General features: G+C 42.5%; 1 protein-coding gene across 2 annotated transcripts in view; it reads left to right on the top strand.

Annotated features, from left to right (window-relative positions):
* Positions 1–808: 808 nt before the first annotated feature.
* Positions 809–16441, top strand: part of LRP8 (LDL receptor related protein 8) — a 221395-nt gene continuing 205762 nt past the window's right edge. For both annotated transcript variants that reach the window (XM_020799651.3, XM_072997637.2), the window contains exons 1-2: positions 809–1010; positions 1972–2091. In XM_020799651.3, coding sequence (XP_020655310.2) covers positions 941–1010; positions 1972–2091 — 190 coding nt within the window. In that variant the 5' untranslated portion in view covers positions 809–940. The remainder of the gene's footprint in view (positions 1011–1971; positions 2092–16441) is intronic.

The raw sequence follows: 16441 nt of genomic DNA, 5'->3' as shown, positions 1-16441 counted from the left end.
ATATGTCCCGCCATCCTCACAGGTGTGTTTGGTGGATGCACAGAAGAGAACCTTCTCTGTTGCTGCTCAAGACTTTGGAACTTCCTCCCACAGCTTTGCCCCACCTTTGCTGCCTTGTTACTTTGAGTGTGTTTTGCTGTTGCTTTTGTATACAGTTTTACTGTGGTGATTGTTTGGTGTGGTTTTGTTGTAAAATTCATATACAGTACTTACTGTTTTAAGCTTTCAAACGTATTCTACTGATGTAAGCCGCCTTGGGTCCTTTTAAAGTAAAAAGGTGGGGTAATAAATAAAATAAAATAAAATAAAATAAATAAATAAATACGCTTACGTTAAAACAGGGGTAGCTCAGAAAATAGATAGCAGCTGGAGAAATCCATTTTGTATTGCGAGAAGGAACAAGGAAATAAAAGTGGGTAGTAGATGGCGTTATTGTTCCTGCTTTTAAAAAGGGGGATTTTTTGATCCGCAATCTTGTGAAGTCTGGCCCCACTACCCCATCCGCTCTACCTTCTTGGATGTGAAGATCGTGGGCTTGATGTTCAAAAGCAGAACAAAAAATAAACTCTGCATTAAAGGAGTTACCGAAGTGATGCATAACAAGGAGCGGCTTATAGCCTCCCGGGAAGGTTTCCAAACGACGAAGCCGGTGGAGACGATGTACTAACTAAACGATGGCTCAACTTCCCCTCGCTCGGCCACGTGGTCTCGCCTCTAGGTCGCCGGCGGGCGGGCATGCCTAGGTCTGGCTCGCTCGCTCGCTCGCTCAAATCCCGCCCAGTGGGGAGCGTCACTGGCTCGAGTTGAAATGCACACACGCCGGAGACGAAACAGCAGCCCGCAGTTAACATTCCGCTGGCAAAGGTAGAGCGCCGGGCTGCCTGCGCCCAGCAGTACGAGGGCTGTCAGCCATCACCGCCATCCAGGAGGGTACAACGCGATGTGCCGGCCAGCTCTGACCAGGCTGCTGCTGTTCCACCTGCTCCTGATCAAGCTGCACATCGCGAAAGGTGAGTCCCACCCGAGCGCGGCGGCGGCGGAGGGGGGGGGAGTTACACCACGAGCGCCGTGGCTCGTGGCTCCGACGCACGCGTTTGCTGCCGCTGGGCTGCTCTAGGTCCTCCTGCGCTCATTCCAGCCGTCTCTCTACGGGGAAGAAAAGAAATACACCGCTACTCTGATTCTGTGTGTAAACAGGCGAGGCAGAGCCATTTTCCTGCACGGGGATCAACAAAAGCCTCGGACCGGGGGCGGGGGATGTTACATCCTAGTAATAATTATATCCAGTAGGACAGGACTGCTTTTGGGGGATCTCATGGCTTTAAGGTGAAGGGAGAGTAGCATTTTTCACCTGGGACTCGTCCGAAGGAGAGCGTTGTTCTTTAAGGACGCCCCGACCAGAATACGTTTTTTTATTCACAAACCAGTGTTTTTCTTTTCCCTCTTATCCTCCCGCCTCGGGTGGGAAGGAATATATATACGCTATTTAATCTTTTTGGCCTCTGCTGATCCCTCTGAGAAGCATTCGCGTTCCTTTGAGATGGGGATGCCGGGAAATGCAGGGAAGCAACCAGCCTGCGCATCTTTTCGCCGAGCCGGACTTGGCTTGGAACGAGCCTTTGTTGTAGTCAACCTGCTTTGCCCATCTCTTCCCCCCACCCCGGTTGTGATCGGTGATGCTTCCCCCCCCCACGCCTCAATCGGCCTGGCGAGGATGGGAAAGAGCATTGTTTGAAGGGAACGAGAGCTGTTTCCCTGGGGAGGGGGGTGTTCTTTGTGCGCTTCGGTGTGTGTCGAAAAAAGGGAGAGCGTGGCGGCCTAGATCGCTCCAGCTTTGCTTGCCGTTTGTGAGAGGGTTGGGAAAAGGATCGCTAGGAAACGGGGGAGGCGGCGGCTCCACGCTCGATCCCCCCCCCGCCCCGTTTTTGTTTAGGTAACATTCCGGGCTCTGGGTCTCTCTGCCCTTTGCAGGTTCCGCCAAGGAGTGCGAACAGGACCAATTCCAGTGCCGGAATGAGCGGTGTATCCCTTCCATTTGGAAATGCGACGAGGATGATGACTGCTCCGATAATAGCGACGAGACCGATTGCCGTGAGTCCCTACGGTCTTTCAGTCCTCTTCTGCAGGCGGATGGAGAGCTGGCAGGGCCGGGGAGGTGGGTGGGCGGGCGAGAGAGTGAGGAAAATGGGGGCACTGGCTGGTTGTTTTGCCCGGGGCTGGGCTGTGTAAGTCCTGGACAGTTAGACTCGAAAACGTTTCTGCCCAGGTTTACCTGCCTCTTCTCCCCATCCTTTGATTCGGCGAGAAAACGTGAAGAAATGTTGTCTATCCATTTTTCAAGGGAGCAGCAGCGTGATACCAGTTCCGGAAAGGAGTGGATTTTAGCTTGCCTCCTAGGTGAAAAGTGAGCGTTGGTTGTTGGAGAGGGAAGGATGATGTGTAATTGTGGTGTTGGAAGGGGAAGAATGATGTGTAATTTTGCGGCTTGGATGAAACCCTTATCCCTTAGAACCATTAAAGTATCCGGTGACTTGATCTTTGCGTGCAAAAATAAGTCCACGCGCCAGAAATCCCGTTTCAGAGGGCTCCGTGGTGTAGGGTAAGAAGATTCTATCTTGTTCCAGTTTTATGAATGAAAGTGCCTCTTTTCCCGGCGACGTTTTTGATTGGCTGTTGGGAGACCGCGAGATAGATCACATGGTACCAGTTCCCTTGAAAAAAAAGGGCGGGAGGGGGGAAGAGTATCGGGCGTTGCTTGAAGCGGCTTCTTCCCTTGCTCTGCCCCTTCAAGGCCACGCCTTCCTGCCCTTGGCTAAGGCGGAGAGGACGCGGAAGTGTCGCGAGGGCTTTGGCTGACAGGCTAAATTTACCCATCTAAAGCCGTTTATTATTGCGTAGTCATGATGAATCCTTTAGGGCCAGGACTGATTAAGCTCTTACCGGCCAGTGTCAGTCTGGGTGGTAATACCCTCCCAGTATATTCTTAAACGCATGCATGCATACATGCATACAGAAGCACATACATACATACATACATACATACATACATACATACATACATACATACATACATACATACATACATACATACATACATACCATGTCTCTTACACTGCATTCTTGTTGTAGAATGAAAGAATCTCATAGATTTCAGTGAAGCTTACTTCCGAGTACATATATATAGGTTTCCCTTGTCCTTTGTTTTACATTTTAAATTCAATGGAAATGGCTTTTAAGTTTACTATTTTAAAAGATTCGTTCCTTCCTCAGTTACTCAACCTTTTCCATGGGCTTATCTCAGATTCCAGATGCCAGATTTTTCCATGTTTTATAAGCATATATATATTTGATTTGGACTAGACTACTGTATGCAAAGTGGATTTCTAGCGTTTAAGTATTCTTGTTTAAGACACCTTTTCTTAGCCTGAGCTTCATGTTTTATTATGTGCATTGTAGTAGAAAATGATTTTGAAAATACAGTATAAGCGGCCAGGAATTAAAAGTTATCCAGATAAACATGTTGAAACTCTAGGAAATTAATGGAGTTTCTTTCTTTTTCTTTTTTTTTGTAATTCAGGTTGATTTATGTATTGTGGATGGGGGACTGGAAGCACAAGATGGTGCAATCATGAACTAACATAATGTATGGTTCTCCAGGTGTAATTGGACTGTAGCTTCTGGTAGTTGAGTACCAGAAGCACAGCAACATCTGCAGTGTTGTCTACCTGGTGACATATCTCCCAATAAGTGGGATGTCCTGTAGTAATAAGAGCCCTGGAGTAAGACCTGGGTTCAACTCAGCCGTAAAACTCACTGGGTGGCCATGGGCCAGCCACGCTTTCTCAGCTGATCTATCTCACAGAGTTACAGAGGGGATAGATTGGAAAGAGGAAGACCAGTGTATACCGCCTTGAGTTAAGCAGAGGAAAGGCAAGAATAAATGTAACACATAATAATGCCTTGTTGGTGTCTGAAATCTGATAGTGGAATTTATGCCATATAAGGCTGATGATGTGTCTGAAGCCATGGTAGTTTTTTTTCCTAAGTTAAAAATCATCGCTGCTCCTTCCCAGAGGTCCTGAGGCTGCCTTGGGATTGTTTTCCTCAAGGGGAAACCACTTGGGGGGTTGTAAGACAAGAGAGAGGAGTCTTTAATTTCTCAAAAACACCAAAGCTGATAAAATTTATCCTGGTGGTATAATTTTTAAAAATGAAATCAACAGCTTCCCTTGATGAAAGGGATCCCAAGGGAACATTAGGATCTCTCTGTGTGGGGGGGAGGTGGGTATCAGGTATTTTTAACTTACAAAAACCCACCATGGCTGATGACATCATCAGCTTTATGTGGTTTAAGCTCCAGGACTGGATTTCAGCCAGTGAGTCTTAACTCTGACGAGACACAGCTAAGACTGTACTGTTGATGACGGCCATGTAGGATTTGAGCTCAGTATTCAGCAGCCCTAATCAGGCACTTTCTCTCTGCTGTGTTGTACTGTCAGTGTGTTCCTGTGTCTGAGTGCTTATTGAATAATGCCTTATGTAAGTTTGATGGACTGTTGACTCACGCTAAGTATTCAAGAAGCTGTATTATTTGTTAATGGCAAAGGAGCAGGAGATTACTGACAGATGAAAGATGAATGTTATGGTTTTTATAATTCTGCCTGTACTGCAGTGCTAACATTTTTGCTTTGGTGGCAGGACTAAAATGCCATGTATGTGTGCCTGAAAACTAAGTTTTATGAGGAATTCATTACTAAACAAATGCTCTGTTATAATTTATGCTGTTATAATGTAAACATATAACATTCCTGTAAACACCAAGTGTGCTACCTGAGCTAGTAAAAAATGAGAACAGCTGTTGTGAAAAACTTCCTTTTTCCTGGATTGTGACTGTACAGATGCCACCGTTTTTAATTCTATTGAATATCTTTAAGCCCTGTTCCATGGAAACAAAAGACGCAGTTGTAAATCTCTTTTGAAACTCATGAACATACCCCATGTCTACAGATGTGTGCAGTATAGCATTCAAACCACATATTTTTGTACACGCTGGTTTTAGTTATGTGGGGAAACAAAATATGACATAGAAAATGGCAATTGTGTTGTTTGGTCAGACACTTTCAAGGGTGAGTTAGCATAAATGTTCTGGTAACATAAGGTCAGTTATACAAGTCAATTAACTTGTGAGGTGTTGAGGCAATGGCTTCTGATTACCAGAGAGTTTTCACTGAAGATGCAAATGAATTGCTTTGTCTCATTGTCCTGTTGGAAAGATCATACATTATTCTGCTCTACAGTAGGGTAGTGATTGGTAGTGCACTGATTTATGCATGGGATGAGATTGAAAGCCCATATCTTTGTTTAAGCCAAAGGAAATAAAGTCGAACTTCTTGATGTAGTAATATGCAGCTGTTTCCTTCTGGAATCTGTCTTTGAAATTCTTTTCTTCAATGGCTGTCACCCAGAAACCAGAGATAAGAGGGTGTAAGCAGGCTAAGTGTTCTCCGACTGACGTCATATTTATGTTTATTTCTTAGTTTGTGCAGACACTACCCTGTTTGTCCTATATCAATTGCTGTGCAGCGTTGCTCACAAAAAATTATATGTATCACTTTATAGTTGTCACTGATATTATTAAACAGTAGAGAATACATACATAGTTAAGACATTAGGAATGTTCTGTTCTAGCAGAACACTTGAAGTACAGTATGTAGCAAAGATGTAGAGGGAAGAATGATATTGGTGCTCTCAACTGTTTATCAAATATTGCAAGGCAAAATGCTCCAGTTACGGGAATGGGGATCAGCCTTTAAGTTCCATATCCCATGCTGTATTTCTTTGGAAGTGCCTGTATCTAGCAGGTCATGGAGTTTAAACAATGAATTGAATGAGCACTGTGTATTTAAAAACACGTCTATTTATTTCAACTTACAATAATATCCATATAATCATGAAAGCAATTTTATTAGCCTGAAGTCATTTTAAACTTGTTTTTCTTGACAAGCATCATTTTACCTTGTTCAATGGTAGACTAGTTTTGAAACACTTGCTCACTGCATTTGACTATATAGTGGGGGTGTGAGAATGTACTTTTTATGCTAATTTAGTGCATGGAGGAAAGGAACAAAATTTGCACCCATATACAGTACACTTACCTGGGCCATATAATTGGCTGCTGAGGCTTTGCTTAGAGCCCACCATCCAAATTATTTATTTCTACAGATCCAAGAGACAGAGCTTTTTCAGTAATGGCCCTTCTCTGATGATGGATCTCTCTCCAAGAAGTCTGAAAGTGTTTTTATGAAGCCATAAAGACTGTTCTGGCCTGCTAGGTTGATAATGCTATACCGTCTTTTTCCATTTTTATAGGATGACCCGATGTATAAGATGACCCCCCCCCCTTTCTAACTCCAAATTTGAAAATTTGATCCCTGCTTTCCCCTTCCTTTTGCTAAGCCCCGTGAGAAAAGTAGGGAATCAAAGGGCTGCATGATCACTGAGCCTGCAACCAGCGGTGGAGGCAACAGCAGCAGGAGGCTGAGACTGAGGCAAAGAAACAGCTGGGCTCGGCCACTTCTCGTGGCTGCCCATTGACTGCCACCGCCACCACCCGATCGCAAGGAAACAATCGCTGAAGGGGGCAATCGGGCGGTGCTGGCAGCAGTCAATGGGCAGCCGCGACAGATGGCTGAGCCCAGCTGCTTCTTTGCCTCAGTCTCCGCCTCCTGCTGCTGCCTTCCGTGTGTAGAATAATCCTCATTTTTTTCTCTAATTACTGTATTTGATTTTATTGATTAGGAAAAAGTGTTGTTTTATACACAGAAAAATACTGTAGTCATATTATTGCAAGATAACGTTTATATTTGATGAGTCAACTCCTCCATTGATTCAAATAAGCCTACTTTAATTGCAATTTACTATGTTAAAGTAAGTTGCTACTAGAGTATGCCTATTTGAATCTATGGAATTTATGGAGGAATTGACTCACCAAATCCCCACTGATTCAGTGGGCCTACTTTTGTGTGACTTGCTGTGCTAAACCACAGGATTAGAAATGGGAATGAACCTCGGTTTGGGGGTTTGTGCTGGTTCAGGTGTTGTGTGGTTTGGGGGTTTGTGCTGGCATAAGTGTTGTGCGGTCGCTGTGTACTTCCCCCTCCCGCCTCTCCTGTGCACTTGCCCATTCCCTGGGCAATGCATGCTTCTTTTCCTTCCACCTCCCTGCAACTGTCCACTCAACCGTTCACAGCTGTGCTTCCCTCTGCCTTCTTCAGCAGTCACCCACTTAGATGAGGAGATGGGGCAGGGATTCAATTAAGTGGGTGACTAGAGGAGGAGGGAGGCACAGTGAGTGGGCAGCTGCACAGAGGAGGCAGGGAGGAAAGTGCGCATTGCCTGGAGAATGGAGAAGTGCACAGAAGAGGTGGGAGGGGGAAGTACACGGCACTCACACAACACTTGTGCAAGTGCGGCACCGAACTGCCAGGAACCTTGGTTCATGCCCATCTCTACACAGGATTTCAACTGCAGTGTTAAATTGTTTAAAGGCAACAGTCCTATTCATGATTGATTTGGGCATGAATTTCATAACACACCATAGTGAATTGCTCCCTTCTTTTAAGCTAGCTTTTTCTTGACTTGCTGACTTCTTAGATCATAGTGGAATTGGGCTTGGAAGTAAAAGGCCTAAAGCAAGCATAAGTATGGTGGAGAAAGAGATAAGATTCCCCCCCCCCCCATGTACTACATTTATCAGAAAACAGATGATTCCCTCCAAATCCTGGCTCTATAGCTAAACTGATGAGTGTGTGCTTAATAACCTGGGTCTGACCCTTAAATAGGCCTTTGCATTCCAGCCCAGTATACATGAGAAAAATACTGTTGGTTTCAGCAAAAGTGACATTTATCCTTGTGGATATTGCTATAGTTATATTGCATTTTAAACATAAAGATGAAATCCTTTTCAAATATGTATTTGACAGTTTAATCTTTGATGGTATCTAAAACCAGTCTTGCTTTCTCTTCCGTCCTAAAATTTCTCTCTTTTCTTCTCCTGCTTCTGAAGTGGCACCCTTGTTCTCCCTGACTGCATTTCCTCATTGTGTGTCTGTACCATCAGATTGGGATAAATTGTTGATTTTTGGCAATGTTGCTTTGAAGGCCTAATTTACATGCAGAAGTGTAAAGATAGGATATGAATATGTGTAGAGGAGGCAGATTTTTAGGCGGATCAAAACTAGAGCAACTTCTAGATGTAATGTTTTTTGATTGAGCATGGCAGGTAAAGGTTAATTAGAACCTCGCTAATAAATTATAGAAGACTAGGGAGGAGATAATTATTACTCCAAGCATCTTTAAAGCTTATACTACTTATACTTTACTGCTTAGGGGCAAACCACAAGTGAGCATTTATGCCCTAAATGTTAGCTGCTGCAAAAATGTAAAATTTTCATTTATTACACTTATGTTTATTTGCAGAAGTAAAAGCCCAAATAAATATAATCACCATGTAAAATAAATGAGGTGTTGTAGGACTAACAGTGTAAATATCCTTTAGTTTTCAAAAAGGAAATAATTGGAAATAAATCTATATACTGTATTTTGTCCTGAAGAGAGGGAAAAGGGAAAGAGTTGACGGTACTTTTCCTGCCTTTTGAAAGGAACCTTCTTTGAACAGACACACTTTCTTCCTGTGCCTCTTCTTTCTGGCTGTCCCACGGCTTGTCTTAGATGAAAGGAATGTTAGATTTAAGGGAGTCCTTTCAGCACCTAACCTCAAGGCACGCTTCCTTGGCAGATTTTGCTCCTTCTACCATAATTATCCCTGTCTGACCTATGGTAGGAACATGAAATGAGGATAATAAACATGCTACCTATATTCCTGTTTGTTGTTTACACTGAGTGCAGTATTCTTGGGCCAAGAAATAGTCAAAACAGTATTGACATTCTCACCCTAAAAGTTAGGGCTGTTTGGGTTTTAAGTCACTGACCAAGTGGAATTTGGAACACTAGGGGACTCAGTTAAGCTTTATATGATTTTATTTGGAATAAAGACACAAGAAAAAAAGCACAGATTCAAGAATGTTATGGCCCCACCAAGACATTGCAGATACTTACAGAAATGACCACTGTAGCCCTGTCGGTGGATAGTCTCATGATATTTTGAGGCACAATGTCAGTGACCCTTACTTATTGAACGTAAGCTGTTAAAGGTATGTAGTTCCACTCCAGTGATCATAATTACATCAAATTACTTATGCCAAAGGGACGTGGTGGCACTGTGGGCTAAACCGCAGAAGCCTGTGCTGCAGGGTCAGAAGACCAAGCAGTCGTAAGATTGAATCCACACGACGGAGTGAGCGCCTATTGCTTGTCCCAGCTCCCACCAACCTAGCGGGTTGAAAGCATGCAAATGCAAGTAGATAAATAGGTACCACCTCGGTGGGAAGGTAACAGCGTTCCGTGTCTAAGTCGCACTGGCCATGTGACCACGGAAGATTGTCTTCGGACAAAACGCTGGCTCTATGGCTTGGAAACGGGGATGAGCACCGCCCCCAGAGTTGAACACGACTGGACAAAAAATTGTCAAGGGGAACCTTTGCCTTTTTACTTATGCCAAAGTTTTAATAATTATATGAAGGTCTGGTTTATTATTGATTCATTTAAACGAGGGGTCTCCAAACTTTTCACACGGAGAGCCACATATTTGCGATATTTTCAAAAGCCAAAGGAATGTGCGTGTATGTGTGCACTCCTGCCCACCTGCCAGCATGCACGCACTCCTGCATGCATGGACAGGCCGGATAAAAAGGCTAGGCAGGTCGGATGTGGGCATACTTTGGAATCCCCTGATTTAAACAAAACCCAACATGCCCAGCCTTTCAATATGGCTAAGCCAAAGGTACACTGACTTCAGTTGCCTGTGAAATCTAGTGGGCTTCCCCTTGTGTCTGGTTTTTGCATAGCCTGATATCTGCATTATTTAATATATTTTACACGCACACATAGCCCACCACTAGGTAGTACTTGAAGTAGGAAAAATCATGAAACAAAATAATGGCTAAAGTAAAAATAAATTGAACAATAACACAATGGAAATAAAATAAAACAAACAAGTTCATAAGACTTCATAAAACTACAGTGGACACTTGACTTACAGACGGCTTGACTTACAGACTTTTTGAGTTACAGACTTCTCTGGCCACAAAATTTAGGTTTGACTTGCAGACTGAGATTTGACTTACAGACCAGAAAAAAACCAAAATGGAACAAAAACGGCCTGTTACGGGATTAATCGGTTTTCAATGCACTGTAGGTCAATGGAGACTTGACTTACAGACTTTTTGACTTGAGAACCGCCTTCCAATACGGATTAAGTTCTCAAGTCAAGACCCCACTGTATTTAAATCAGTAAATTCTGAGGGAGTGGGAAAAAGAAATTGTTGAAGAGTTGACAGGGTACTCTTCCCTTTTGAAAGCAACCTTCTTTGAATAGACAGCCTGTTAAACATGATCAAAAACCTGTTCAAAAGGTTGTGCCTTATACCCTTCATAAAAGCTGTGAGAGTGGAAATGATTGGAACTGTGAGAGGAAGGAATGGCATGCAAGAAAAAGTGATCTCTTATGTGTCTGTCAAGTGGTCCTGTCTCTAATCAGTGTTACCATGGTTCAACGTTAGATTTTTTTTTTGCAAGTTACGCTATTCAAATCTGATGATGACATCAGCCACTGTAATTTTTCAGAACATTTAACATTTCCCACTTCTGTTCCCAAAAGGCAGAGGCTCCTGTGTTACCAGTTCATCATTAGGAAGCTGTTGGGGGAAAACAGGTGGGAAAGGCAAGTCCTTAAGAACCTAATATTGCCATCACTGGGATGACTTTGTTAGTGGTGGCAATTTTTGCAAATGGAAGTTACTTCCATCCCACAGCTGCTTCTCCTTGATGAAAGGGATGTCATGGGAGCCTCAGGACCTTTGAGAGGAGGCAAGGATTGGAAATGTTTTTTTTTTTTTTTTGCAGTGGTTGATTATGTCATCAGATTTATGCTGCATGAGCAGGATTAAGCCACACGAAACTTCATTTCTAGCTTAGTTATTGTGAGGATTAAACACAGAGGGAACAGGGAAGTCTTAGGAACTTGGGGGATGGTGTTGTTGCTGCTCAGAAAGTCCTGGGGCGTTGACCCTGCCATCACTGCTTTCTCAGTTCCAAGGGTTAATAGTTGGTGCTCAGGGCAGGTGTTTGTGCTGTCTCTTAAAAAATGCTTGCTGCTGCGATACCTTTTAGTGTGGCATGGGACCACCTAAAAATTCAGACTTCTCATTTTTCTTGAATGTAGATGTTTATCTATGAAAAGATGCAGTGTTCTTGGCTCTAAATCATATGTAGATAAAGTATCTTTGTTACAGGATACATGTTTATACATTTGCTTTATAGAGGGACTGTGGGGGAGGTTGAGCAAAACACCTAATAATTTTTCTCCCTGGTTGCCATAGTGGAAGTGTGTGCTAAAACTGAGTTTGCTGATTTCAACTGGGATATGAATGTTTCTAGGTGCCAAAGGATGTCAATATTGAACTATTGTACAAGAGGGATATACATATGTGAAACATATTTTAGGACTTCTTTTCAGATACCTCAACTTTGACTCATTAAATCAGGAAAGATTTTGGTGTTCTGCTTTCTTTCAAGAACCAAGGGGCTGCCACAACTAGAGGGGGAATGATAGAATTTAGTGAAATAACACTTACTGTGGTAATTGTGATGGCTGTCTTGCCAACTCAGGGTTTGTGCTAACAAGGTATTAAGGAATTACTGGTTGGGGGAATCACACATATCAGATTATCAGGTGATTGTGCTGTTGAGGATTTTCCAGAGAGGTAACAGTAGGCTTCATTAGCTTGCATTAAAAACAGTAAAACAGAAAAATTATTTGTGCATAACAGATGTAGTACAGTGGGAACTTCTGTAGGTTGCAAGAGATAAATCCTTAGATTTATGAAGTGAAATATTTAGCCACATGTTAATATGTGTAGTTGTGGCCAACAAAATGGGAAACAAAAGATTATAATTGCCTCAGTGTTGGCAACTGTAACTGTGTTAACATCTCTGACTAGCTTGTGTTTCACACCTGCATCCTGTTTCATTTCTTGTCTGCTGTTCTTTGTGTGAGTTGTTTTCCTCAGCTGCTGTAATATGCGATTAACGGACTTGATCTCATCAAGCAGGTGAGTGAGGCCTGGTTAGCAGTAGAGCAGTAATCCATTTCAAAATTTTCTAGTTGGGTTTGGTTGAGTTGGGTCTTGGTGTGGAACTGCTAAAATATACTACTGTATTTGATTTGGTGTAAATAGGCCTGTTGGCTATTCCAGTGTTAAAACAGAGGTTATTTCAAACGCAAGGCACCTGGAAGGTAGAACAAGTTGCTATATTAAATATGTAGTATCCAGCTGTAAGGCATTTCTGCTGAAGTGGACATGTATGTGGAGCAATTTAGATGAAGGGGAAAAGCCCTCCATTGTAACCAATGGGAAAAAAATAATTTAATTTTAAAATTTTGGTGGTTTACTCACCCCACCTTTATGTGATGGGACCAGTGTAGATTAGCCACATACCCCACCCCAGTTACAAGTAAAGGAAGAAAAGGATATTCCTTTGTCCAATATTAAATTATTTCTTTTTTTTTTAAAGGCATGGAGTAGCAGTGTCAGGACACAAGATATTGGATTATGCTAGCCTTTCCTAAACTGGTGCCCTCTCAGTGAATTGGAATACAAGCCCTATCATCCCCATCCACCTTTGTTGAGAATGGTTAGCTATGGTTCATCTTATTCTAATCCAAAATTGTAGCAGTAGGTGGGTGGATACTTCAGGGAAGCTTTGAAGCGGTTTAGCCTTTCCCTCTTTGTTTCAGCATCTGGTATTTACTGATGGCAGTTCATCAGTGTCAATGTAATCAGTACTGGTTATGGTTCATTGTAATGCATATGTGTCCTTTTCTTTCAGAAGTGACAAGAAATGGCACTGTTGGCGAAGCATTTGCAACAAAAAGGCCCTAATTACCGCTGATGTCATGTCCCAGCAGTGCTAACTCATAAATACAAGACTTACTGCCACTGCCACTTGCTGATGTGTAAAATATCCACCACTTGTGGACGCATAAAATATTTTGGAGCCTTTGTGTGTCTAGTAAGAGAGAAATAGCAATGATTTAATTCCGTTGTTGCAGCAGGTAATATAATAGGAAGTAGATCCTTGATGACACCACTTTTCCTGAAAGAGTTAGGGGTCTTGGTTCTGGTTTTTTTAATTGATTTTTTATTTTTTATTTTTACAAATGACAGCGCTAGACATGAATGCATCAGAGGTTTAATGGTTGTTGTGGGTTTCTCGGGCTCTTTGGCCGTGTTCTGAAGGTTGTTCTTCCTAACGTTTCACCAGTCTCTGTGGCCGGCGTCTTCAGAGGACAGCACCAGAGGCAACCAGAGCACAGAGTGCTGTCCTCTGAAGATGCCGGCCACAGAGACTGGCGAAACGTTAGGAAGAACAACCTTCAGAACACGGCCAAAGAGCCCGAGAAACCCACAACAACCATCAGAGGTTTCTTGATTGGTAAACAAATCTACAGTCATGGTATATCTTTGGTTATTCAGGTAGCGTTCAAGTAATCCTTCCCAATATCTTTGTGAGATTTGGGAACCAGAAATTTATCTGAAATTGGGGAGCTGTGCAGCCTGAAACACATTTAAGACTTTGGACATTCCTGTAAATCAGTAGATCTTCTCCATATGTTGTCTTGTTTGCAAAACCAGAATGCCAGTCTGTCTGGAGGGCTGTGGGGGAAGAGCAGTTATATTCAAGGCTAGTGAAGTGCTATACCCAGTCAGAATGTTCTTTGTTTATTAAATTGTACTCATTTTTGTTGAAGAAGCTAGTTACAAACTGGAATTGGCAATTTATACCCAGAATATTTCAGTAAATCAGAACATAACAAAGAAAATCAGTTGCTATGTGTGTGGATTCCATAGCAATAGCACAAGTTAGATCAAAATATGCAAACCTGTAATTTTTTTTAAAATAAGAATGGTGAGGGAATAATTTCAGAGGAACAGTTTGAATTGCAGATATGATTTAGACCCAAAGCATCTCATGTTCTGGTTATAGATCATAGACATAAAAATTTACATGAATAAATATTGTGGAACTGCAAGAAATAATGAATTCTGTTCAGCATGATTTTGGCTTAAAAGGACATGTCAGTGTCCTTTTTCTTGCTTCTTCATAAATACTCAAATTTACAACCCCTTTAAATCCGAATAGAATTAATCCATCTCCTTTTTGGAGACTGGCAAATATTGATTCAATTATCTCTTTGTTTTAGGACAAAAGGCCTTCCCTCTTTTTCTTTGATCACCTGCCTCATTAGGGATGTTGGCAAGAGTACAGCAGGCCAGTTGGCATGAGTATCATGGGCCAGCTTTTCTACTGGTGTAACTCCAGAAAGTCTAGTGAATTGTACGAGGAGGGTGAAAATATGCTTTGTCAATAAAGAGCTAGGTTTTCTGTTTCTCCACATTATCAGTCTGCTAACTACTACAGTAATTAGAAAATTATTTCCTTTCTTCAAAAAGACCATTTCACCTTGAATGTTATTTTTTTATTTTCAATGTTGCTACTGCATATGTGTGGACTACAGCAAACTATGGCAAGTCCTTAAAGAAATGGGAGTGCCTGACCACCTTATCTATCTACTGAGAAACCTATACGTGGGACAGGAAACAACAGTTAGAACTGGATATGGAACAACTGATTGGTTCAAAATTGAGAAAGGAGTACGACAAGGCTTTTATATGGTCCCCTGGCTTATTTAACTTATATGCAGAATACATCATGTGAAAGGCCGGACTGGAGGAGTCCCAAGCCGGAATTAAGATTGCTGGAAGAAATATCAACAACTTCCAACATGCGATGATACCCCTCTGATGGCAGAAAGTGAGGAGGAATTAAAGAACCTCTTAATGAGGGTGAAAGAGGAGAGTGCAAAAAACGGTCTGAAGCTCAACATCAAAAAAACTAAGATCATGGCCACTGGTCCCATCACCTCCTGGGAAATAGAAGGGGAAGATATGGAGGCAGTGACAGATTTGACTTTCTTGGGCTCCATGATCACTGCAGATGGTAACAGCAGCCTCGAAATTAAAAGACGCCTGCTTCTTGGGAGGAAAGTGATGACAAACCTCGACAGCATCTTAAAAAGCAGAGACATCACCCTGCCAACAAAAGTCCGAATAGTCAAAGCTATGGTTTTTCGTGTCGTGATGTATGGAAGTGAGAGCTGGACCATAAAGAAGTCTGACCACCGAAGTATTGATGATTTTGATTTGTGGTGTTGGAGGAGGCACTTGAGAGTCCCCTGGACTGCAAGGAGAACAAACCTATCCATTCTAAAGGAAATCAACCGTGAGTGCTCACTGGAAGGACAGATCCTGAAGCTGAGGCTCCAGTACTTTGGCCATCTCATGAGAAGACTCCCTGGAAAAGACCCTGATGTTAGGAAAGTTTGAAGGCAAGAGGAGAAGACGACAGAGGATGAGATGGTTGGAGAGTGTCATTGAAGCTACGAACATGAATTTGACCCAACTCCAGGAGGCAGTGGAGGACAGGGGGGCCTGGTGTGCTCTGGTCCATGGGGTCACGAAGAGTTGGACACGACTAAACAACAACTGCGTATACGTGCCCTATCGTGATTGGTGAGGGGAGGACCGGATCTTGTTGCAAAGCAATCTGAGAGTTGATTTTCTCTTCTTGCTACATTTAGAATTTAAAAAGCAAAGCTGTAGCATGACACACATGACTCAGGAGCACAACATGTGTTGAAAACGGGATCACAAGTGCCCTTGAGAGTGATGCTGTGTGATAAATTTAGGATTGTTTGCAAGGGATTTATATGGGGATTTGTGAGGGGAGACGGCTCTCCCCATGCTTTAAAGAACTGTCCAACTCTTTCCTAATGCAGTAAGTAAAAATAAGATACATAAGACAGGAGTTCTGGAGAGTAATTGAAATGATGTCAGTGTTACAGAACACGATAGATTTAACTTCAGTGCTGAAGGCTTGTATTGCTGCTCTCTTAAGCATTGCAAATGGGTTGTATGTTTGAGCTGATATTCTAATCGTTTGTGGCCTAGAGGAATGTTTTCAGTTTTGTTTCATTTGTCTTCTGGCACCCACATCTGGTTGCCAGCCACTGGGAAGGCTCTCAGTTTTGTTCTGCATGTTTTAGAAGACACATTAAATGCTGAGCCTAGAACTTATTTTCAACAGCCACTTTATACCCTCATGAATATTTACATGAATTCAAGTACAGAATGAGGAAACTTTTTATATAATTAATGCAAATTTCCTTTCAACTGGGTTAAAACCTTCTGGGTATAAAAAT

Source organism: Pogona vitticeps, chromosome 4 (assembly GCF_051106095.1).
Source record: "Pogona vitticeps strain Pit_001003342236 chromosome 4, PviZW2.1, whole genome shotgun sequence".
Classification (NCBI taxonomy): domain Eukaryota; kingdom Metazoa; phylum Chordata; class Lepidosauria; order Squamata; family Agamidae; genus Pogona; species Pogona vitticeps.
This window is presented reverse-complemented; position numbering and strand designations above follow the sequence as displayed.